Raw genomic sequence first — 23,668 nt, 5'->3', positions numbered from 1 at the left:
CTAAACCGCTTATCCTTCTGGGTCATGGTGGGGTGCTGGAGCCTATCCCAGCTGTCATTGGGCGGAAGGCAGGATACACCCTGGACAGGTCACCAGACCATCGCAGGGCAGACATACAGACATACACACTCACACCTAGGGGCAATTCAGCATGTCCAATTAGCTTAACTGCATGTTTTTGGACTGTGGGAGGAAACCGGAGCACCCGGAGGAAACCCACGCAGACACGGGGAGAACAGGCAAACTCCACACAGAAACGACCCTGGTCACCCGGCCGGGAATCGAACCCAGGCCATTCTTGCTGTGAGGTGACAGCGCTACCCACTGTGCCACCGTGCCGCCCAATTTGAAAACCTGTGCAGGTAAATTTTTTATTCATCAGGGTGCAAAAGTTTTATGCACTCTCAGAAATAAAGGTGACTAAACTGTCTCTGGGGCAGTGCCCCTCTTATCACTGGAGTGGAACCCTCAAGGGTCCATCTCAGTACCTTCAGTCAGGGAACATAACTGAACCATAATCCACTGAAATGATATGTTCTAAGCTGTACTGACTCCACACACCCCGTCTCGTCTCCAGGCTTTTATTTTACTGTTCTGTTTAAAACATTCGGTTATGAAAAGGAACAAATACGAACTTTTCACCTGGAAACACTTAAGGTTCACAATCAGACCTTAAAACCGCTGTTGTACCTTTGAGGGAACATTTACATTGTTTGTACCTTGATGAACAAAAATGTACCGGAACAGAACCTTTATTTCTAACAGTGTGTCGCCTCACAGCAAGAAGAGCCTGGGTTCGATTCCCCGGCCGGGCGACCAGGGTCCTTTCTGTGTGGAGTTTGCATGTTCTCCCTGTACCTGTGTGTTTCCTCCCACAGTCCAAAGACATGCGTTCAGGCCAATTGGACAAGCTAGATTGACCCTAGGTGTGTGTGAGATTGTATATGTCTGTTTGTCTGCCCTGCGATGGACTGGCAACCTGTCCAGGGTATTTCTTGCCTTCTGCCCAATGACCACTAGGCTCCAGCACTTCCCCTGTGACCCAGAAGAATACACGGTTTAGAAAATGTGTGTGTGTGTGTGTGGAGATAAGACGGGGTGTGTGGAGTCAATACAATTTAAAAATATATAATTTCAATGGATTATGGTACAGTTATGTTCCCGATCTGAGGATTCTGAGACGTACCCTTGATGGTTCCATCCCAGTGATAGTTTTGTACCTTTTTTTCTGAGAGTGGAAAAGGGGACCATTTGTGAATTAACTTTAAGTTGGTTCGACAAAGCACTGGCATGCTATTCCAAGTGGTTGATAAGGTGTTGTAAGGTGGTTTCTGTTATCCCAGGTGGTTGTTAAGGTGTTGCTAGACCATTTCTATGGTATCTTAGGTGGTTGCTAAGGTGTTGCTAAGGTGTTGCTAGGAAAGGATATTTGAATTAATTTGAGAACAAGAACAAAACAATCTGGAAAAATGAAACAATGCAAAACTGAAATAAAATGAAGAAAGATAAACATAGCTTTCATTAATCTGGTTATATAAAAGTACAACCCCAAAAAAGTTGGGACGCTGTGCAAAATGTAAATAAAAACAAAATGCAATGATGTGCAAATCATTTAAACTCTATATTTAATTGAAAATAGTACAAAGACAACATATCAAATGTTGAAACTGAGAAATTTTATTGTTTATTGAAAAATATATGCCGATTTTGAATTTGATGCCAACAATATGTTCCAAAAAAGTTTCGACGGGGGAACAAAAAGCGGGTAAATTTGTGTAGTGCTAAAAAAACACCTGGTGGTTGATTGGCAACAGGTCAGTAACATGATTGGGTATAAAAAGAGCATCTCAGAGAGTCTTTCAGAAGTAAAGATGAGGAGGGGTTCACCACTCTGTGAAAGACTGCACCATCAAATAGTGCGACAATTCAAGAATAACATTTCTCAACATAAAATAGCAAAGAACTTCTGCTTTTCATCATCTACTGTACATAATAACATTAAAAGATTCAGAGAATGTTGCGCTGGTACGAGTGGATCAGACACAGCAGTGCAGCTGGAGTTTTTAAACACCTCAGTGTCACTGCTGGACTGAGAATAGTTCACCAACCAAAAATAGCCAGCCAACAGCGTCCTGTGACCACTGATGAAGGACTAGAGGATGACCAACACAAACTGTGCAGCAGCAGATGAGCTATCGTCTCTGACTTTACATCTACAAGGTGGACTGACAAGGTAGGAGTGTCTAATAGAGTGGACAGTGAGTGGACACAGTGTTTAAAAATTTCAGCTGAGAATGACCCCAAATAGTACTTAGGGTCCGTGGGGGTCCTGACCACTGAAGAACAGGGTAATAGGGGGCTAACAAAGTATCAGAGAAACAGATGGACTACAGTCTGTAACTGTAGAACTACAAAGTGCACCTATATAGTAAGTGGAGCTGATAAAATGGACAATGAGCATAGAAACAAGGAGGTGGTCATAATGTTATGCCTGATCGGTGTAAATTATACAGAAACTAACCAGCTTAGATTTCCTTACAGTGAAGAATTCACAACAAACCACTCTGAATGACTGATGAACAATTTATGGAATTCCCATTTTAAATACTACTCATTCACTCTTCATGCAATTTCGATGCAACTTATGAAGAAATTAAACCTAAATATATTCACAGACTAACACTAGACCTGAACGATTTGGGGAAAATATCTACTTTGCAGCCACGATTTAAACCATGATTTTTTAAATAAATTAAGATTCTGGCCTGGTTTATTTTGGCCAAGAAGACCAAAATATCCACCTTTCCTGGCTTGAGGCTCGACCCCTGAACACAGCGTGCCAAACCGCCAGTAAGTTGTGGTTGTGATGTCACAACACGTGGAGGTTTGGTTGCCTCTGATTGGTCTAACTCACCTACAGGCATTTCCCAAACTCTTATTAGGTTCAGTTTCCCATCTTAGAACTTAAACCAACATTTCTGCTAATGTACATGCTTACAAAAGATGTTCTTCAAGGGTTCTTTAGTGGTTCTTTAGTAAAGATAATGGTTCTATATAGAACCATAGACACTCAATGACTCACTTGCATGCTTAAAAAGTTCTTTGCATGATGAAATGGTTCTTTAAATTTATGGACATTGCAGTGTATATATGGTTCTATATAGCACATTTGTGAAAAGGGTTCTATACAGCACCAAAATGTTCTTCTACTGTTACAAGCTTGACAGTGTAACAATAGCAGAACCCTTTTTGGTGCTATATACAGCCATATACAGCACATTTTCCTTCAATCTGAGGAACGATTTCACCATGTGACGAACCATTAAAGCATGCAAATGGGTCTTTCAGTGTTCATGGTTCTATATAAAAAGATTGTCTTTACTGAAAAACCATCTTTCATAAGAACCTTGAAGAACTTTATCTTTTTTAAGAGTGTACGCTATAATTTAAAAATATTGCAGCTCTTGCGATTTCGATATTTAAGCGATTAATCTTTCAGCTCTAGTCTAACATTAAACAAGATTCACTCTTTGAAATAATGCACTTTCCCACCAGCAATACAGTTTCAAAGCTTTACATCACTTACCTCACCTTACCTTATCTTACCTTACCTCGCCTCTAAACATTTCATGAAGCAAAGGGAAAACTTTTTTTTTTCCAAATCTTTTTATTGCATTTTGTAGAATCACAAACAAGGCGTGCTTCTGCATCAACCCCTAACCCTTCGACCTTAACCCACCCACCCCCTTAGAACCCATACTTCCCGCTAAAGCTGCTCCCGGGGATCTGACAGAGATAAACAGAATATCTACCAGAACAGGAGTGGTCTAAATCAATATGTAAATAATAATAAACATAAATAACAAACTACAATATGTACAAATGTATAAATAAAATTGGGGAGGGGGGTAAATAAATAAATAAAAAATAATAATAATTAAGAAAAAAAAAGAAAAAACCTCTCGATTCACATATTTACGCATCGCTATCTTCTTCGAGTGAAACACAGGTCCTGTGAAAGGATCTCAAGGAACCCCTCAGGGAAAATCTTAACTATTCAAGCTTGATGCATAATAGAACTTCCCGGATCCGACTATCATGCGATGGAGGAGAGGCCTGTTTCCATTTAAGAAGAATGGCACTTCTGGCCAGTAAGGTTGTGAAGGCAATAACACACTGTGAGGTTGCAGGCAGGCACGAATGAGGGGTGATGCCAAATAGGGCTGTTAAGGGATTAGTGCCTAAATTACAGTTGAGAACTTGATTGACAGTGTCAAATATATTAGACCAAAAACTAGTAAGTCGGGGGCAAATCCAGAACATATGGCGAAGGGAAAACTTTGACAGAACTCTTCGTAACAAACGTGGAGTGAGAACGGCGGTGGCAGTAAACCTGAATCATTGGACTAAGAAATGGTGGAAAGGTGTGACTGGGGAACGTCATGCCTGACACACATTTTTTGGTGCTGTTTTTCTTTCATTCTTGAATCAGAACAAAATTTTGGACTGAATTACATACAAGACGACATTCAAATTGCGATTTCAATATTAAAACGATTAATCTTTCAACATTAAATAAGATTCACTCTTTGGCAAAATGCACCTTCCCACCAGCAATACAGTTTCAAAGCTTTACATCACTTACCTTATCAGCTTTCCTGTAAACACTAAGACGAAGTATCCAAAACAGTTCTTGAGTCATTTACCGAAGCCATATTGCATCGCTGGCTCTTGTGTCGTTTGTGGATCCTTCAAAATGGCCAAGAAGTTCTTCTTACGTTCCCCTGAGTGGGCCGATAGTGCTAGTGATGAAGTGAGTGTGAGTTAAAGGCTCTCTTCCTCCCTGGATGGCCAGCGAGGACCACAGTAAGCTGCCGGTTTGCCACTCCACCGCCCTGACCACTATCTACTGCAGGAATGACAGCAATGCTGGGAGCTTTCATAGAGAGCCTGACGCCAAGCAGCTGCCATCCAGGGCCGAAGCCTGCGTGTGAGGGGCTAAAGAGAAGAGTGCAGGGGGGTGGGGGTATGAAGGGGGGGTGCTAGAATCAAAGCTGAACCCGAACATGACAAAAGAGAAACCAGATACCATGGCCTCGGTGAGCGGGGCTAAATTAATTCTACACTTAAATCCTCTTTGCTTTGGAGTATCACTGTTCTCTCACCTTTGTTTATAGAACACACGGTGACCTGAGGGCAGCTAGTTTGACAGATGAGACAGAAAATGTTTACTAGTAAATTAGTGAAGTGGTGACCTTATGACCTCCTGAGCCTCTTCATTGGTTCATAACACACATATACAGAGTTACAGTTATTAACTTCAGCTCATCTGTCGCTGCACAATTGACTGTATGAGAAATTATGATTGACATGCCTCAATAATGAAATAAAAACAGCACCAGAAAATGTGTGTCAGGCATGACGTTCGTCAGTCACACTGTACTGTTCTCCGTCAATGTACTCAAAGAGTAGCAGTCAGCTAAACTCTTCTTATCACCAAGTCCTCCCAGGAACAGGCAGCGTGTTGTAATTGGCAGGTTTAATGATGAAAGGTGTGAAACTGAAGAAATATATAGAATTTGAATAAATAATGAAACTGTAATATACTGTAATATACTACAAACAACAAAGGAATAAACTACAGATGCATACAGAGATCAACACTAAATAGAATTTAACTAGAAGACTTTCTTGCTGACCGGACTAGAAGTTACACAGTCATAATATGAAAAGCTTCTTTAAAACATTTGCTTGAATAATTAGATTAATAATAGACAACGTTTATATATAAAACTGCCTGATAATGCCACATTTAAGGAGCAAAAACAGGACAGCAGATGTGAAAGACAACAGTATCAGTAACAGGCTCAGACATTCCTCTGAGCCAATCAGAATCGGCTCTAAACGTTCCATTAAGCGAATGGAAAACGACAGAACTCTTCGTAACAAACCTGCAGTGAGAACGGCGGTGGCAGTAAATTAGCCCGAATTATTGGACTGAGAAATGGTGGAAAGGTGTGTGTTATGGAACCCTTAAGATACCACAGGTCTGTCTATTGGATTCTAAGTTTCCAAGCATTCTTTCACTGTTTAGATTTAATCATACAGTTGATTGTTTATTTTTAAGACGGTGGCAGTTACTGATACTCTTGTCTTTCACATCTGCTGTCCTGTTTTTGCTCCTTAAATGTGGCATTATCAGGCAGTTTTATATATAAACGTTGTCTATTATTTAATCTAATTATTCAAGCAAATGTTTTAAAGAAGCTTTTCATATTATGACTGTGTAACTTCTAGTCCGGTCAGCAAGAATGTCTTCTAGTTAAATTCTATTTAGTGTTGATCTCTGTATACATTACTAGTTTATTCCTTTGTTGTTTGTAGTATATTACAGTATATTACAGTTTCATTATTTATTCAAATTCTATATATTTCTTCAGTTTCACACCTTTCATCATTAAACCTGCCAATTACAACACGCTGCCTGTTCCTGGGTGGGCTTGGTGATGAGAAGAGTTTAGCTGACTGTTAAATTCAATAACCCTCTTCAAGTACATTGACGGAGAACAGTACAGTGTGACTGACGAACGTCATGCCTGACACACATTTTCTGGTGCTGGTTTTAATTCATTATTGAAGCTCAACAAAAGCATTTGGCTTAAATAACACTCAAAAACATGTTTCAGCTTGCTTTACTGTGCATGCACACATCTCTACAATGAGTTGGGGTTTTCCCGCTTGTGGCTTTACCAGCAAGCCAAACAAGCCAACTGGGGACTTTCCCCATAAAGAGGCGCCATGTTGAGCTCTACAAGCTTTCTCCTTTGCTTTCCAACCAGTGACCTGTCTCCTCCTTTATAATGTCTCTGCGGTTCCGCAAATGTGTGCAAAAGATGATCCTCCTTAGCATCTAATATTGATCAGCATTAGCTTTAGCATGAGCTCATCTGAACTGGTAGCTTCCTTCACTAAAATTTCCTTATTAGACATGAAACCCTGATACTTTAGCCTTTGTGTGGTTTCTAGAGTCATTTTATGTTCACTTTAAAATGGCCAACATTCATATTTTGTTAACGGGTCATTCTACAGAAACGTCCACTTTTCTGTCTCTCCATAGGAGTCACTGGTGTTACTGATCCTCATTGGTGTTACATAATAAAGGAAACACCAGAGACATTTTAACGAACAATGCATTTTACAAAACGGCTGCTACAGAGCATCAAACCACATGTTGTCAATCATGGAACATCCACTAAAATATGGAATTTAATCCATTTGTATTCTATTTTTTTCACAGTTACCTCAGAATAAAGTCGGTCACACCAGTGACTTCAGCTAAAAGCTTCATATGAAATCATGAGCTGAATGAGAAAATCTCTGATAACTGAAAGACACAGTGGACTCACCATGTGCTTTTCTTCATAGATCCTCAGAAAACAGGTAAAAGGAAGTCAAGTGATGTCATCAGTGTGAATTTAAATTTTAAAAGAAGAGATTTTTGTTACGACTTTCATTATATATTTAATAATATTTATTTGGCATTTGTTTTCTTTATGTTATTTAAATCATATATTTCATAGTCATGTATAGATTATTGCAGTTAGAATTGCAGGAAATCATGTTTTTCACCTCAAAATATGGCCTCAGCCTTCACACATGACTGTGAGGACGAGCTCTTCTGTGGTGCTTGGAATTCTATATGATTGATTTAAAAACCAATATTGCTGAATTGAGGCTCAAGAAGGTGTAATTGTTAAAATATATCTGTAAATGCTAGGGACAAAAAAAGGTTTCAGATGAACTCCTCTGTGTGCTCAAGTGCTTCTAAATGTTCCTTTGTACTACAGAGGTTTTTAATCTGATGGCGTTTTGGATGCTGCCCAGTCACCTGAGCTGAAATTTTGCTCGGACGTAGCTGAGAACTTTGCAATTGGTCAGTTTATCAGTCCCCCTCTGTCCATCAATGGAAAAGGAGCACCATAGGACCACTGCTGACCATCTATCACTGGCCAGATGGAGCATTATCAGCACAACAGTTAAAGTTACTATTTTTGAGCTGCATTTCTTCTTTGGAGAGCGACGACATGCTGATTTTACTGCTGACCAGCTTCCAAAATCTCCAAAATGGTAACTTTACAGGGGAAGGAAAAAGCCTACTTTACTTCTAATGATAGTCAATGGAACCAGACGTCTTTCCAGGTCATTTTAGGCCACTTTATTAATTATGACCACGAGCCAGTAACTCAGTTATGAGAAGCTGGATCATAATTATGAGATGCTAAGTCGTAATTCTGAAATATTATATGACACAGGATCTCATTATTATGAGACAGCAAGTCATACTAACCTCACTGCACGAACAGGGTCGTGAACTCTTTCACACCAGAGAGACCCGATCGCCTCGTTCTATCGATGAGCTCTGGGCCCGATTTTCTGAGTCGGGCTCAAAGCGCATGCGCGCCCTCTCATCTCCCTTTCTGCCTGATCTGTCCGCCATGGCTCCGCTTGTAAGTACAGACCCGTCCCCGAAAACCCCGAATAACTCGCGTTTCGCCCCGCGCTGGAGTCCGAAAACGATGTGGGTTTAATTGGAGGTCCTCGTCATTTTTCGAGGCTGGTCGGAAGCGGGTTAGGCGCTGCGGGCGCGGGTTTATGGGCGTTTGTTTACGGGCTGGTTTGGCGAGGCCGCGACAAACCACGTTGTAGGCCGGAAAGCTAAGGCTTAGCCGGAGTGCTAACCTGGCTTAGTTCTGTGTTTTGCCAGCTTTTCATCGCACAAAGCTCACCTTTTATCTGTAGTTTAGCGGGGAATCGGGGAGCAGGAGAGGAGAAAGCAGCCTGAGCTGTTTATCGTGTCGGTGAGGAGTGTTGGTTAGCTAACCTAGCTAACAGGAGTGATCCTGGAGGGTCCAGCCAAGTTTAAGGCAGGACCCCACAACATACACATTTCTGTGCTTTCTCTTCATCTGTCAGGTCTGACTTAATTAAAAGAAACTTAAAATGTTAAAAGTCTGCTGTAGGTCCGCAGACAGGGAGCCAGGTTTTCTCAGAAGGCTGAAAGTGAAGGATTGTGCCTTAACTGTCATTTTGGCATTGAGTTAAAGTAGTAAGGTAAATATTACTCCAGTAAAAGTAGAAGTTCCTCCCTTTAGACCTCCACTTGAGTAAAAGCCCAAAAGTATTTGCTTTTAAATGTACTTAAGTGTCTAAAAGATTAATTATGACTTTAATGTCCTGTTATAATTTTTGTAACAAGACTCGCTTCATTAACTCATTTTAGGTGAAAATACTCCAGTGTCTCTCTTGGTAAACCAGTCTTTTAATAGTCATTAATTAGTGACGCTGATGTCTATTAAAATTATCATAAGCACAAAACACTTAAGGCGAACAGTTTCCATCGGGTTCCATTGCAAACATGTAAAGTTTCAGTTTAAGATTTATTTGAACTTAGTTACAAGTTTAATAAAAAACTTTAAACTCAGATTCACAAATGAGTTTCCTTTACTAAACTGCATCTGTAGGTCTGTTCATAAACATAAACTAGCCAAAACTAATTTACTATAGAATGAAAGTGTTTGTATAAATTGAGAAAAAAGACACGTCAGTCACAACTGCATATGTGTACATGTTTCTATATTGTGGTCTATTTACACAAAGTTTGGTTAGAGTCTGGAGTTTTACAGTTGCACTGTCGTTGAACTGTGTGCTGCACTGGGTCTGAATGTCCAACAGGTCAAAACAAGCTCAAAACAAAGTGACCGCTGTGCCCTGATTGGTGTTCTTGCTTTGCGCTTCTTTCGTTTTGACATGTTACGTTTTTATATACACAAACCGAAAGGAATGACAGATTTCTCATAATGTAGTGGAGTAAAAAGTGAGATATTTGACTTTGAAATGTAGCAGAGCGAAAGTCAAAAGTCACCCAAAATGGAAAAACTTCAGTAAAGTACAGAAACACGAAAAACTAAGTACCGTAACGAATTACATTTACTTAGTTACTGTCCACCTGCATTTTGGAGAGGCTTGACTTTTTGCTAAAGTGTCCAGGGACGTGCTAACTAAGCAACAGGTTGTTGATTAAGCTGGTAAGTTGGATCAGGTGTGATGAGAACACGAAGATGTACAGGACAGGGTCACTCCAAGACTAGGGTTAGTAACTACTGGCTTGCGGGAGAGACCCTAAGAATATATACCCTGATCCTAACAATGGGGGTCCAGCTCAGTTTGGTGAGCTCCTGCCTACTAAACCTGTATATTAACAGATAAGCTCAATTAAGCTTGTTAAGCAGGTGAATTCGCCAAACTGCTGGGATTGGAAAAGAATGTTGGTACATTTAGTATTTGTGAAACCGATGCTGAGCCCGTCCTTCTATCACTGTCGTTTTCTACCCTAGTCCTGGGACCCACTGCCCTGCAGAGTTTCAGCTACTCCCTGTCGTTAACACAGCTGATCCACCTCATCAGGTAATTAATAAACTCTTCATAAGCTGAATCAGCAGGCAGAGAATACCTGTGCAGGGCAGTGGGTCCTCGGGACTGGGATTGGACACAAATGCTCTATAACATTGGGAGCTCAGGCCAGTTTGTCAGTGCCTCTGCTCTACCACACCTACTAAAGCTGGCCGTTAACTGATAAGTAGGGAAACTGCCAAACTTTGAGGTCTCCAACCTTAAGCTGCCTCCTGTTTCGAATTTGCTTTAACCCATGAGCTGAATCAGGTGTGTTGGAGCAGAAAGGTCAGCAGACTCTGCTGGACTGTCCCGCTCAGTGCTAACTGGATGGGGCAGACATGGGTCATATTTGTTAAAATCAGCATTTTGGTGGAAACAGTGACGTCCATTTTGTTAATGATTAAGGAGGCCTCACCTTTTTGACATGCTAGTAGTAAATCGTTCATTGTTTTAATAACAGGTGTGTCGGTTTGTTACCTGTAAAAACTTAAACTGCTGGCTTTGCTCCTTCTGTTGTGGATGTTAGGCTAATTGGTTTGGATGCTGCTTCTTTGGTGGTTTGGTTTCATTGCATCTTTGGCCAGAGTGGTTTGGTAACAGTTAATGGAGTTGATGAAAAAGCTAAAACATTTGGAAATGGTGTATAACTACCTTATGGCAATTTAGTCTGGTCTGTGCATTTACAATTTGACCTTCATCCATGCATGCATACATACATCCTTCCATCCATCAGTACATGCATCCATCCATCCATCCATCTACCTATCCATCAATGCATACATCCATCCATACATCCATCCATCCAACCATCCATGCATACATACATGCATACATTCTTCCATCTATTAGTGCATACATCAGTACACGTATACACACATGCATCCATCCATACATACATGCATGCATATGTTATTCCATCTATTAGTGCATACATAAATGCATATATACACGCATCCATCCATACATGCATGCATGCATACATTCTTCCATCTATTAGTGCATACATGCATCCATCCATACATGCATCCATCCATACATGCATGCATACATTCTTCCATCTATTAGTGCATACATCAGTACATGTATACATCCATCCATCCATCCATCAGTAACATTCATACATACGTCTATGCATGCATGCATACATATATATTCATCCATGCATACAACCATACATTCATACATACACACATACATCAATACGCATGTACGAACATACATAAATGTATGTATATATGTCAGTTTGTATGTAGTAGTAAATGTTTAGATTCTTAGGGGAATCTGTGTCTTGCATGATTGTGGCTGTTAACCCTGAGGATGTGAAGCATTAAGCGTTGATGTATGACTGTGTTTACAGAAGAAGCCAATAGTAAAGGGTGGCAAAAAGAAGAAGCAGGTCCTGAAGTTCACGCTGGACTGCACCCACCCTGTTGAGGATGGCATCATGGACGCTGCGAACTTCGTAAGTGTGCAGAACGTTCAGTCACGCTGCCTGAACGGTTTGTGTTCCTGTGTTGTAAAAGTGCTCTGACCATTCTGTTCTTACTTTAACACAAGATCAGTTTGGACAGTATATCCGTTTTCAGCTTTGCCTTAAAACTATACAGAAAAGGCTGTTTTTGTACGTGGGAATTTATTAATTTGCTGTTAATTATGAAAGGCTTTAATCACTCCAAGTGCACTGGTTGCATTGCAAGCAAACAACATATGAACAGTTACTCGTGAGAAGAATATACTGATGAATCAAATAGTGTCCTGCCCAGGCCTGTTTATATGCATTATCACAGGTGTCCTCACTACTAGGGGTGTAAATCTCTCACTTAACAATTTGATTGATTTCTTTAGGAAAGGAGTATAATGAAATCTCAGTTTTCATCATGGTACGATTCAGAAACCTTTGATTTGAAAATGCCCTCAACTCAGTTTTGGGGGGGAAAGAGCGTACCTTTGAATTTTACAATCTATTCTAACGTTCAGAATTGATGCAGTTGAATTACCACTTGCAGAATTATTCATCAGTGCTTTACACCCCGGTCAAATTTAAGAAATGCAAAATTGTTTATTGTTTCAGTAGCATGCACAGTAGATTTCGGCCACAGTATAGCGAACTACCATTTGATTTAGTTGGATATGCACAGCCCATGATGTGGTTTGGTCTTAAATGCTTATTTATAGGAGCAGTTCCTGCAAGAGCGCATCAAGGTGAATGGTAAAGCTGGGAATTTGGGTGGTGGTGTGGTGTCCATTGAGAGGAGCAAGAGCAAAATCACAGTGACATCAGAGGTCCCGTTCTCCAAGAGGTAGGTTTGCAATCTGTGTTTGTAGGAAGTGTGTATGACTTAGCGCACTGTGCCTGATGAACTCGTAAAAGTGCAGCTCGCACTACCGTGTCAGTGTCGCTGCAGTGCTGAATGATTCAATTTAATTATTTCCCCCATTTCAGAGGGAAGATTTCAACCACTACCACTTGTAACTCTGTTCCAAGGGGAAAGGTGAGACTTGGCTAGGGGTAAAAATAAGAGATGCGATTGGGCCTTTGGGGCAGGGAGATGGCTGAAGGTTTCTCCTTTGCTGGCTCAGCTCTTCAGCCTCTTTCCTCTCACTTAGACAGCTGGGATGGTTAAAAGCTTACCGTTTTTATTTTCATTGCTGTTATCACTACGACTATGAACAACACAACACACCATGGTTGTGTTTCATCTATCAGGACTGTTTATTAACCAAAGGTGTACAAACAGTGGCTCTACGGGTGCCGCTGTCGCTGCCATCACCGCTGCGTTGACTGGTGGTATGTCAATAATATGATGGCAGCGAAGTGTGACATCAGTGGAATACTATCTATACAGCATGACCTGGGCCAGCCTGAAGTGCATACACCATAGTTTAAACATTAATCAGCATAAAGTCGGTACCTTGCAGCTTTTAAGCCTTTTTTTGTTTGGTCATGGGACCAAATGTATTGGCTAACAATGATGTCCAAAATGGTAACTTTACAGGAGAGGGAAGAACACACTTTACTTTGAATGCAAGTCAATGGAACCAGACTTTTTTCCGAGTCACTTTGGTCCATTTGTTTTGGTCCATTCATCATGAAATTTACACACAACGTAAAGAGCAACAGGCATTTTCAAATTATGTCAAAAACTGAAAAACAACAAAAATGGAGATACAAGGTTTTCTTCCGACAGCAGCGATTTGTAGACAATAGCTTAAGGCTGCACTCAGCAGAAGCAGCATGTTTAAAGAGTCATTTGTAGCCTGCCTGAGCACCGTCATCTGCCTGTACAAATATAATTTATCAGAAATTACATTAACCTTTTAACGAAAAGCATTTGTGTCAGCTGGTTACTTAGTTAATTGTTAACCTCCCTGCTTTTATTACCATGCTGTACTTAGAGCTGGGCGATATGGCCAAAAAGGTTATCACGATAAAAACATTTCATATCGTTCGATACCGATACTTATTGCCATAAATGTCAAATCATTATTTCTTTCAAGTTTGAAGGCTGATTTTTGCTCCTGAGTGGTTAATTGCTCTTTTAAACTATCCTTTATGGTCAGAACATGACAACATGACAAACACTCACCAGCCAGTGGAACATTTCACTAATCTGTCAAGGGGCAGTGGGAGAAAGTGTCTGGTCAGCTGTTTACCAGCTGGAAAAGCACGGCCACAGTTTTTGTAATAGTCATAATTTAAGAAAGGAAAGATTATTTTTAGCTGTCTGGTGACGAGCGCTCGGCTATCCCGTTACAAATGCTAAACAAGTGACCAACAACAGTGCTAAACTATTTAGTTTGTCAACAATGTCAGCTTGGTACGAACAGCAAACATTAGCTGGCTCGGTAGGTCAGTGATGAATCACACCACCTTACTGCCGTCACTCCTACCACATCCACATCAGAGCATATCACAGTATACAGACAGCAGCTAGCGACCACTGGGTTTCTCTATAGTAATTTGAGGGATGAACCACAATATCAACACGACAAACAGAGTCTGACTTTTAGGTACGTTTAAACTGAAAGCGGTGCTTTTGTGTCGTGTTTGATCTACAGTAACATCAATTCTCCGTGTTGTGGAGTGACGGAGCTGCTTCAAGTTAGCCAGCTGCTAAAAACAGCTAGCCTGGAAAGCTAGCGCTCTCCCGCTCTCCAATGCCTCACAGCTTCCTCAGGTTACTTTCGTTTAAATCAGGACTGTAAGTTGCATAAAATATGACTGAGCGCTGTAACAGTGCTGTAGTTGAGAGGATCAGACATGATTTAACGCTGCTAAAGCTGTTAGGATGTTAGGAAAGAGGTGAGTTCACTGTAGGTCAGTACAGTTACACCACTGACCTTGTCATTCACACTCGGTCACAGGAGAGCAACAGGGAATGTATAATTCTGCGTTTCAGACATCGCTAAAGCATATTTTGCGACTCATTTTACTCGTCGCGAGTAAACTAGAACGTGGGAGTGTGAGAGGGGTCTTTTGTCAGATTTATCAAACATTTCTTATAGTTCTATCGAGGAAAGTTATGTCGCAATAATTATCGTTATCGTTTTATCGCCCAGCCGTATCTGTACCTTAGAACTGCTTAAGCCTTATCTGATGGTTTTACCTGCAGAATCAGAATGGATCTCGTCGAGGTCCTGTGTAGTGCAGGTTTGCAGGCACTCGCTGCCTTGGCAGGAAGAGTTCATCCTCAATGAATTACATCTGGTTTCTTCCTAAGCAGAGTAGATGTGCTTTGATGATCCTTCAGTCGACTTCGGCTCTTCGGCTTTCAGGTTGTAGTAGGCAAGACTTCAGCTTCAGCGTCCCACACCTCTGCCCCATGTACACTTCACTGCAACTACCTTTGCAGAAATGAGTGGATCCTGAATGCAGTTGCCTGAATTCTGCATTGTCACCTTAATGCTCTTGCGGTTTCCATACCAGCAGGCTTAACTATTCCCACCTTCCCATAATCCCTGCAACTCTGATTGCATGCAGAGCACTTTTATCCTTCCCGAAGGCTACGCTATAAGTGGTTAGGCGAGGCAGCAGAGAAAGTGCCCGTTCCCTCCTGGGTTGCTTTCTTACGGCACCTTTAATGCATTTCACCCAAAATAAAGCCGTGATGATGATGAGACTATACAGCGATCCTAGCAGTAAATACATAAAAGCAACATCCCTCTGAATAGAGACCATAGTCAGAGGAAGAACATCGTATCTGGTTTTCCAGTTCTGCCTCTTATTGGAAATGCAACCTTTCTAACTATGCAGTTATACATATTAGGATTTAGGGCCACTGCAGCAAACCCTGACTGACCAGTGATGCAGTCTGTGACCTTAATGTCAAACTGGATGAAACTTAGAAGTTAAAAAATCCACTTTATTCATTCGGGATTCAGGACATCTAAGAAATCAGAACTCGGGTTATATCGAATATGGACTGGACAGATCATTAGAAGCCGGCTGTCGCGGTTTTAGGGAATGTTCTACCGGTCGGCGCTTTGCCGCTCGCTGCTAATCATTTTCTGGTGCTACATTAACTCTCTGGCGGTTTGAGTCAGTGGCTTAGACTGTTAAGACACTGCCCGATCAGAAACACCTTCCCTCGGTGAAGATGGGTGAAGATGAGGATGGTAGTAGAGAAAAATCGTCAGCCTCGTAAGACTCAAAAGTGCCTTTTGATTCGGTCTCTCTCCATATTTTCTGGTAGCTAACGTACGCTAGCTCTAAAAACACCACAGCCCAGCCCACCCGGTTTCCCTCCCAGCCCCACAAAGTTGAGTCAGGGGTGGAGTCAGCTGAACATAGTGGGGTATAGTTACTCTTTAACAAGGTGGGTGAATGTAGCCTACAGGAAACATTAGCTTGAATAAGCAGATCAAACATTCCACTAAATTATTAGCTCCCCATCTATCTGTACTGTTTATTCTCAGCCAAATGTAGCTGTGTATTTGTAGCACTGCTTGTGCTACCCTGGGCTCAAGGAGGACGCTGGAGAGAGGGTTCAGGGCTGCAGCAGCCATGTTTCTTTAATCACACACCAAATAAATACAAACTCAAACAAGACAAAACCAAAGATACACTACGCTAAGCTGGCCACTTTTCAGTGGCCTCTAGCAACAGACTTTTCAGTTTTTTTACTCAAGCTTTTCAGCTCTTCCTCAGTCTTTTGTCATTTCTGCTGCTGCTCGTCCCTCCCCTCTCTCTCTCTCTCTCTCTCTCTCTCTCTCTCTCTCTCTCTCTCTCTCTCTCTCTGTTCCCTCTCAGCTCTTTAAAAGGCCCTCACGCTGCCAGCCAGACCAGCATCAGCTGGCTCTCATTAAGGGCACCTGAGTCGAGAGGGAACGAGAGCTCGCCGCTCCACCTCCCCGTCACCCCCAGCTTGCAGCTCAGCCACCTGGGTCACGTAAGGTGTAGTGAAGCGGCCTCACTGCGTACCAGGGGGAGGGGCTTGGGCGGCGGACCTCGGGACTCGCTCGTGCCTCTTGTGTGGCCGGCACCGTCCTCCTCATCCTCCTCGTTGCGCCATCACTCTCGTGACTCGCGTCCCTCGGGGAAGCTCAGGCTTTGCGCTCCGCCCCCTCCACACTCGCGGCTCTCTCCCTGCCGTCCTCAGCAAGGTCCGTGGCCGCCGGGTGTGCCACAGTATTGTTAAATTGGTTTACCTGTTCACATCACTGTGGTTAGAGGACTAGTGGGAGAAAAGTGGTACCTCCTGTATATCCACAGGTCATTTACTGCTGTGGCCTGTGCTGCCTGGTCTCTTACACATCTCTTGAAACACTGGCACATGCACTTTATCAATGTGCAGCTGCTCAGTTTGAGCATGGGCTATTTTATTTTGCTGTCCCATTCAGTAGTCTGGCAAACCACCCGGTGCGGATGACTTCACTAAGAGGAATGAGGAAACTAATTCATAGAGGAAGCATTAAATTTAATCTGATTTTAATCTCAATCCTGAATTATGAATATATGCTGGTTGACTAGGCTTATGGTGATCGGTTTATGTGTAATTTCATTGTGATGAAGGATTTTAAAATGTCCAACTAAATTCAGTTATTCTAAGACGCTGGGCTGGACTAAGACGTGTACAATGGCTATATAAAAGACTCGTCCATTTATAGCGACGTTTAGATGTACAGCAGCGCAGTCTGATTTTATCCTGTGGAGTGATGCACCTGCAGTGTTCAGCGTTCTGCCACCCCCCCAGTCTCTAAGCTGTCATTACATAACTCAAATTAAGTTTAACCTTTTCAACTCCTTGACAACACCGGTGGTTCCAATCGCACTTTGTCATATTCTTCATAACTTTCTTGTTTCATAAGCTACATTCTAAAGGTGGGGGTCGTATGAGAGCTGTAACTGTCTTCTCTCCAGTCAAATAGATGGGTGATGTCATTTTAAACCCTTATAATAAAAGAAGCTGAACTCAGTTATTTTGTCTACTGATAAAATATAAACATTATTTTTATATAAAAGAGCGTCTAAGATTTTTGGCTTTCAGCAGTAAATTGTAAGCATATAGCAATGTGTATCATAAAACACGTTCTGTTAATTTGAGGGGAGCTTTTAAACAAATAAATAATAAAATTTGCATTGATTTCATGCAGTTACTGAATAATTTGCCTTACGATTTGGTCATGTAAATTCAAATGGACAAACCAAAATATACCCTGGAGAATAAGAGGTTAAAAAATTGGTGGTAAAAGTCACATTTTATTTTATTTAACGAATTTTGTTGAATCTAACCATCTACCTGGCTGCCGTAAGTGAATAGTGGTACTAACTTTGTTAGCTTGGAAATTGTCTTTAGGACAATACATATCTGCTTGATTTTGGCCACAAAGCCTCTGTGCCCAAGAAAAAGTGAAAGAAATGTACTGCAAATTATTTATCTACATTGCAGTTACTACAGGATTAATAAAAACTGGGGTAGGCCTCGGTGATTTGGGGAACATTGAACAAATTTTTTCTACTAATATTGCAACTACAATTTAAATTGTGAATTTTTCTTTGATTGTTCATGGTTCTATATAAAATGATTGTCTTTACTGAAGAACCATCTTTTTTAAGAATCTTGAACTATCTTTTTTGAGTGCAGGCCATAATTAAAATTGCACCGTCTTAAATTGTGATTTTGATATAAAAACGATTAATCTTTCAGCCCTAAACTGGGGTTATATCTGCAGTTTGTTTATAGTAGGTAAAATAGGAATCTCTACTGATGTGGGAGCACACAGTTCATTAAAAAGACTGATTCCAGCTGAGAAATATCAGTAATAATACATTACTTCACCTCCCCATGACTTTCATCTAATTCTGCCTATATAGTACTTTAGACTAATGAACCACTGGTGTGCATGTAAACTTAAAGGAGTTCATTCTTCTGTTGTACAGACGTAAATTTATATCCATCCGAGAATTTTCTTTCTAAACTGATCAGATTGTTGACTGTTTATTTCTATAAATAAGGTTTAACCTGCATTGAGACTGAAGTAGATTTACAGGGCCAGGTGTGATCTCGTAAGGACAGTACCACCACCAAGGGTATCTGCTTTGAGAACCCCCTCCTTTGAGCTCTGCTTAACAATATGGTGGATTGGCGTAAAAAATTTCCCACTCAGTTTGTTCCCTAATGCTGCATCTACACTGCTCCAGTACGTCAGCGTGCCGCAACGTATACCGTTCGTTTTCAGTGGGAAGCAGCAGTTCTGTCAGATGCAGCTGCATGGTGTGTGATGGGTTTGGAAAGTCGAGTATGGGGGGTGCGGTGCATCAAAAAGTTGGGCGGAGCTGAACTTCATGCAAGTTACTGGCCTATGCCATGTGTCACCCGCAGGGGTCGCAACCCAAATGTTAAGAAGAGCCATTTTATCCTTTCTACAAAAACACAAACCACCTTGGGAGCCACATTTCATGTCCATTTGCCTGTAAATGTGTCTCAGTATGTGCTGATGTACAAGTATAGGCTAAAAAGATATAAACAAAAACTCAGACTTACTTTTAGCCACTTTTCTCGCATCTCCAGCAGGAAACTTTTCCACAAAACTAGAAACGTTCCACCTTAAATGGTCTCCGAGGCGCCAGAATGTAACTGCTGCACCATTTAAGGTGGAACGGGACAATTCGAAAGAGAAACTGACTTCAGCTTCACGACTTTAGTGTTCGTCAGTTTTTTGCTGCTGATTAAACGTATCAGGAAACCAGCTGGAGTGATTATAAACGCAAATCAGTCCATTCTTCTCCAGATTATCGATGTTCGTCTTGAATCTTCTTTGCTTTTTCGTTAGTTAGTAGCTAGGCGAGATTGTCTGCGCTGCTATGGTGACCAGCGGTCTGCGTGCCGGTCTTTAGGGTTGAAAGTGAATAAGCAGTTCTACATTAACACCAGTGTTTGACCCTTTATTCTTAAAACTGTGTTGAACGACCAGCAGAGCTTTATTTTACTGTAAAGGAGGATTATTTTATTTTTACCTACAAATCTAATTCAGCTGTGGAGCCACAACAGGACTGTAAAAGAGTTGTTGCCGCATGTTGCCGACCGCAGGTCTACCCAATCAGGAGGCAGCTGGTGTTTGCGTGTCTGCAGCTAAGTGGTTCCTCTTTTCAAACGTTGCCTCATGGCACATAAATATATACGTGTATATGCATGTGTATAAACACAATTATTTACCTCAAATTTTAAAAGTGGAGAAATGATTGAATGTTAAACTGAAATGACTGATGACTACAAGTAATAATCAGTGACCTAAATCCTAATCTGTTCAACCTTATTAATGTTTTGGAAAATCTGATTTTAATGATGACTATCTCGACTTTGATTATTTAAAAAAAAAAAAAATAGAAGCAATACTTACAAAAATATCGACTTAGCCGGACTACATTTCAGTCTGATTTCACAGGGAACTCCCTGAGACCACCCACACGCAGCAAACTGACAGGGAAAGATGCGCTCACGTCCATCGTCTATGTTCCCACCCACATTTAGCCCAAAATTTCTAGTTGTCCCCAGACGTTCTTACCAGATCACGTCCAGCCTCGTGAGACTGTGACCGAGATTGGTAATCGTCGTTCTGCTGCGGAGATTGTGGATACCGTTGTTTCCCCAGTTTGGCGGACCCCTGCACTGCACATTTTCACACACCAGTAGTAAAACTCATGAAGGGCTTGTTGATGAGCTGATGAGTCGAGTCAGGTGTTCTGAAGCAGGGAAACACTGAAATGAACAAGAGTACTTGAACAGAATTGGGGGAACACTGGTGTTTACTGATGAGCTTTATCCAGTGCCAACAAACCCCAGATAAAACCCAGCTACACACATTAATGAGGAAGGCAGGCCAGTTCATGCAGTTACTCCAGATCCACACTCCTAAAAGCTATAATGCGTAACGGAAGGGTTGTAATCATGACCGATATTATCAGAGTATAATCGTTATCATCGGTGTTTAATTCAGAAATATTTCAAACTTCTCCATTCTTTGTTTCCAGATACAAGTTTAGTTATATTTATGGCTTCTTTTTATCTATAAAGCGCTTACTGGCTGTATGCAATCGTACATCGCAGAAACGCTCAGTGTAAATAATGCAGTTTATCAGACTCGTTCCAGTGATTGGATCAGCCTTCAGGTGCCGGGAGCTTTTACTGAGCTGGGAAAATCTGCTTTCAGCTGCAGCACCAGCGAACTGGAATTCATTACAGGAAACTTCGCTCTCTGGTGTCACATGAACATTTTAAACTTTGTCTCTAATCACCTCCACACAGCCTGACACTGCTTTATCTGATTTTACTTACTGTTTAATGATTTTTGTATGTTTTAGTTAGTTTTATTTGTGCAGTTATCCGATTATTCAAATAGTCATGTAAACACTGTACTCAGATCTAGAAATCAGATTAAGAAATCCAATAAAGAGGCTGGATTTTAGCTCAGTAATCAGATTTCTCAGTGCATGTGAACTCTTACTCTGATTTCTTTCGGATTTCTCAGTCTGAGCATGTGCGAAAACAGACAGCTGTACCGGAAATAAGCGAGCAGCGTCACCACGAGACGCAGCAAAACACTTTTGGGGTGACGCTGAAACCCAAACACGAAATACAGGATTAAAATATTCTTCATCTTCTAGATGATGTATGTTCATATTTTCAGGTAAAGCGACGCGACGTTTAATAAAAAGCCGCGGTATGAAGTTTGAGTTTTACGTTATGTTTCCGTCGCGTCGTCGTCTTTGAGTTTATTGGCTGGTTGTAAAGCAGAAATCTGATTACTGTCTGACTAATGTAGACCTGGAGTCTCCCCATTATCTGATTTGCTCAAGTGCATTTAAACGCATTGATTGGATTACTGGCAAAATTTGACTTTCTGCAATTTTCGGATTAAGTGCATGTAAACACACTGATTGGTTGCTATAAACATTAAATAATGCTTTTTTGTATGTTTTAGCTATGTCTTGGCTATTGTTTTACATTTGACTATTTTTATTCCTTTAATTTATTTATTATTGTCAGTTTGTCTTTTTGTGTATTTGTTTTTATTTTATCCTTGTCTGTTACTTGTTAAGTTACTATATTGTAATTTTAATGGTTTATTGATTTAACGGTTTATTGGTACCTTCTTATTAAATTTTACTATTATGCTTTTTATTACTTTATAACATTTGACTTCTGTTTACTACCCAAATTCTCAATCCCTGATTTCTATATTGCTTGGCTACATTGTAAATGAGGGTCTCCCTCAGTGTATTCAGAGTTTAGATAAAGGTTGATTGATTATTTGTGCACAGCAGCCCAGATACAAATTGAACCAAACCAAGACGTGTAACTGTACTGTTTACATGATCATATATTAGATTAATATTGAATGGTTGTTGACGTTGTTTCTAATCAAATGATCGATGAAGGGTACGTTACGCAAATGTAGTCTTTATTTCACACACCGCTCATGACAGCTGGCTTCTAATTACACAACATCTGATGTAAATGTTGTTTATTTGCAGGTACCTGAAATATCTCACCAAAAAGTACCTGAAGAAGAACAACCTGCGTGACTGGCTGCGTGTGGTGGCTAACACCAAGGAGAGCTACGAACTGCGCTACTTCCAGATCAACCAGGATGAAGAGGAGGAAGAGGACGATTAAACACACGCTGCCACTCTTTTGGAAATTCAATAAAATTTTCAAAAGAGCCCGTCTGCATTTGTCTTAATTTTGCTTTATGAGCTGAACTCAAGCATTTGAATGTAGTTCCTAGTAGAGCTCCACAAAATTTTTTACAACACTGGCCTTTGCAGTGCTGATATCACAGAAGGCTGCAAATGCAAGTAAGATTTGTAACCAGTCAGAATAGAATCGGAATAGAATACGTCCATGTAAACACCTCAGTCGGAATGGACTAGTATGATTGAGGCCATTTGGAATACAGTTTCTATCCGACTGACCGAGGTGGGTAATCCTGTAAATAATCCATTAAATAGAAGAATAATATCCGTGTAAACGCCTGTATCTGATTACATTCCCCTTCGGAAAGTTTAAGTCCGTTCTGATCATGTTCGTCACGTCATAGTGAGAGTTTATACCATTCAACATGGCGGAGCAGAAACTGGTCAGCAGAGGAGACGAAGTTTATGCTCTGATCTTTAAAAGACGGCGATGGGACGGACGTCCAGCTTATGTGTCTCAGAACACGACGTCTTCCTCTCGGCCTTCTTTAATAAGGACACGTGAAGGACGTTTTCCTGAGTCTGACATCATTTTAAAGCAATTAAAAACACAAACACTGCTCACTGCTGCTCATCTCACTCTGACTGGACTCACGTGATGTTGGTTGTCATGGTAACGTCTACACTAAGTGGTACTTCAGGCATGCATGTCATTTTGGATTGGATTACTTGTAGTGAGCATGTAAACAGATTTTAATCAGATTGTTGAGTAGAGTGAGAATAAACACCTCAGTCTTAATCTATAATCGGAATGAATTTAATCAGTTTGGCAAAAATCTTTGCATGTAAACACAGACAGTGTTCTGTGTGCTGTGAAAATTCTGACCAATCACAGTTCAACAGTGGATGTGTTGATAAATCACAATGTTCATGTAACTAAATTTAGTCAACATGAAACCATTTCACGTTACTGATTAACCTTTGTATGTGTTGGAAGATGTACTGAAATAAGTATCAGTGTAACCGTCATACTGGTTTTCTGTCCATTGATTTAATTACTGCAGTAGAAAATGCAGGTAA

General features: G+C 40.9%; 1 protein-coding gene across 1 annotated transcript; it reads left to right on the top strand.

Moving 5' to 3' along the window:
* Positions 1-8,399: 8,399 nt before the first annotated feature.
* On the top strand, positions 8,400-22,614 carry rpl22 (ribosomal protein L22). The gene is made up of 4 exons (XM_036559549.1): positions 8,400-8,507; positions 11,810-11,914; positions 12,628-12,752; positions 22,427-22,614. The coding sequence occupies exons 1-4, from the start codon at positions 8,454-8,456 to the stop codon at positions 22,566-22,568; spliced, it is 426 nt and encodes a 141-aa protein (XP_036415442.1). The 5' UTR covers positions 8,400-8,453; the 3' UTR covers positions 22,569-22,614.
* The last annotated feature ends 1,054 nt before the right edge of the window (positions 22,615-23,668 follow it).

This window comes from Colossoma macropomum, unplaced genomic scaffold (genome assembly GCF_904425465.1).
Source record: "Colossoma macropomum unplaced genomic scaffold, Colossoma_macropomum, whole genome shotgun sequence".
NCBI classification, from domain to species: domain Eukaryota; kingdom Metazoa; phylum Chordata; class Actinopteri; order Characiformes; family Serrasalmidae; genus Colossoma; species Colossoma macropomum.
The sequence above is the reverse complement of the archived record's forward strand: the minus strand, read 5'-3'. Positions and strand labels throughout refer to the sequence as shown.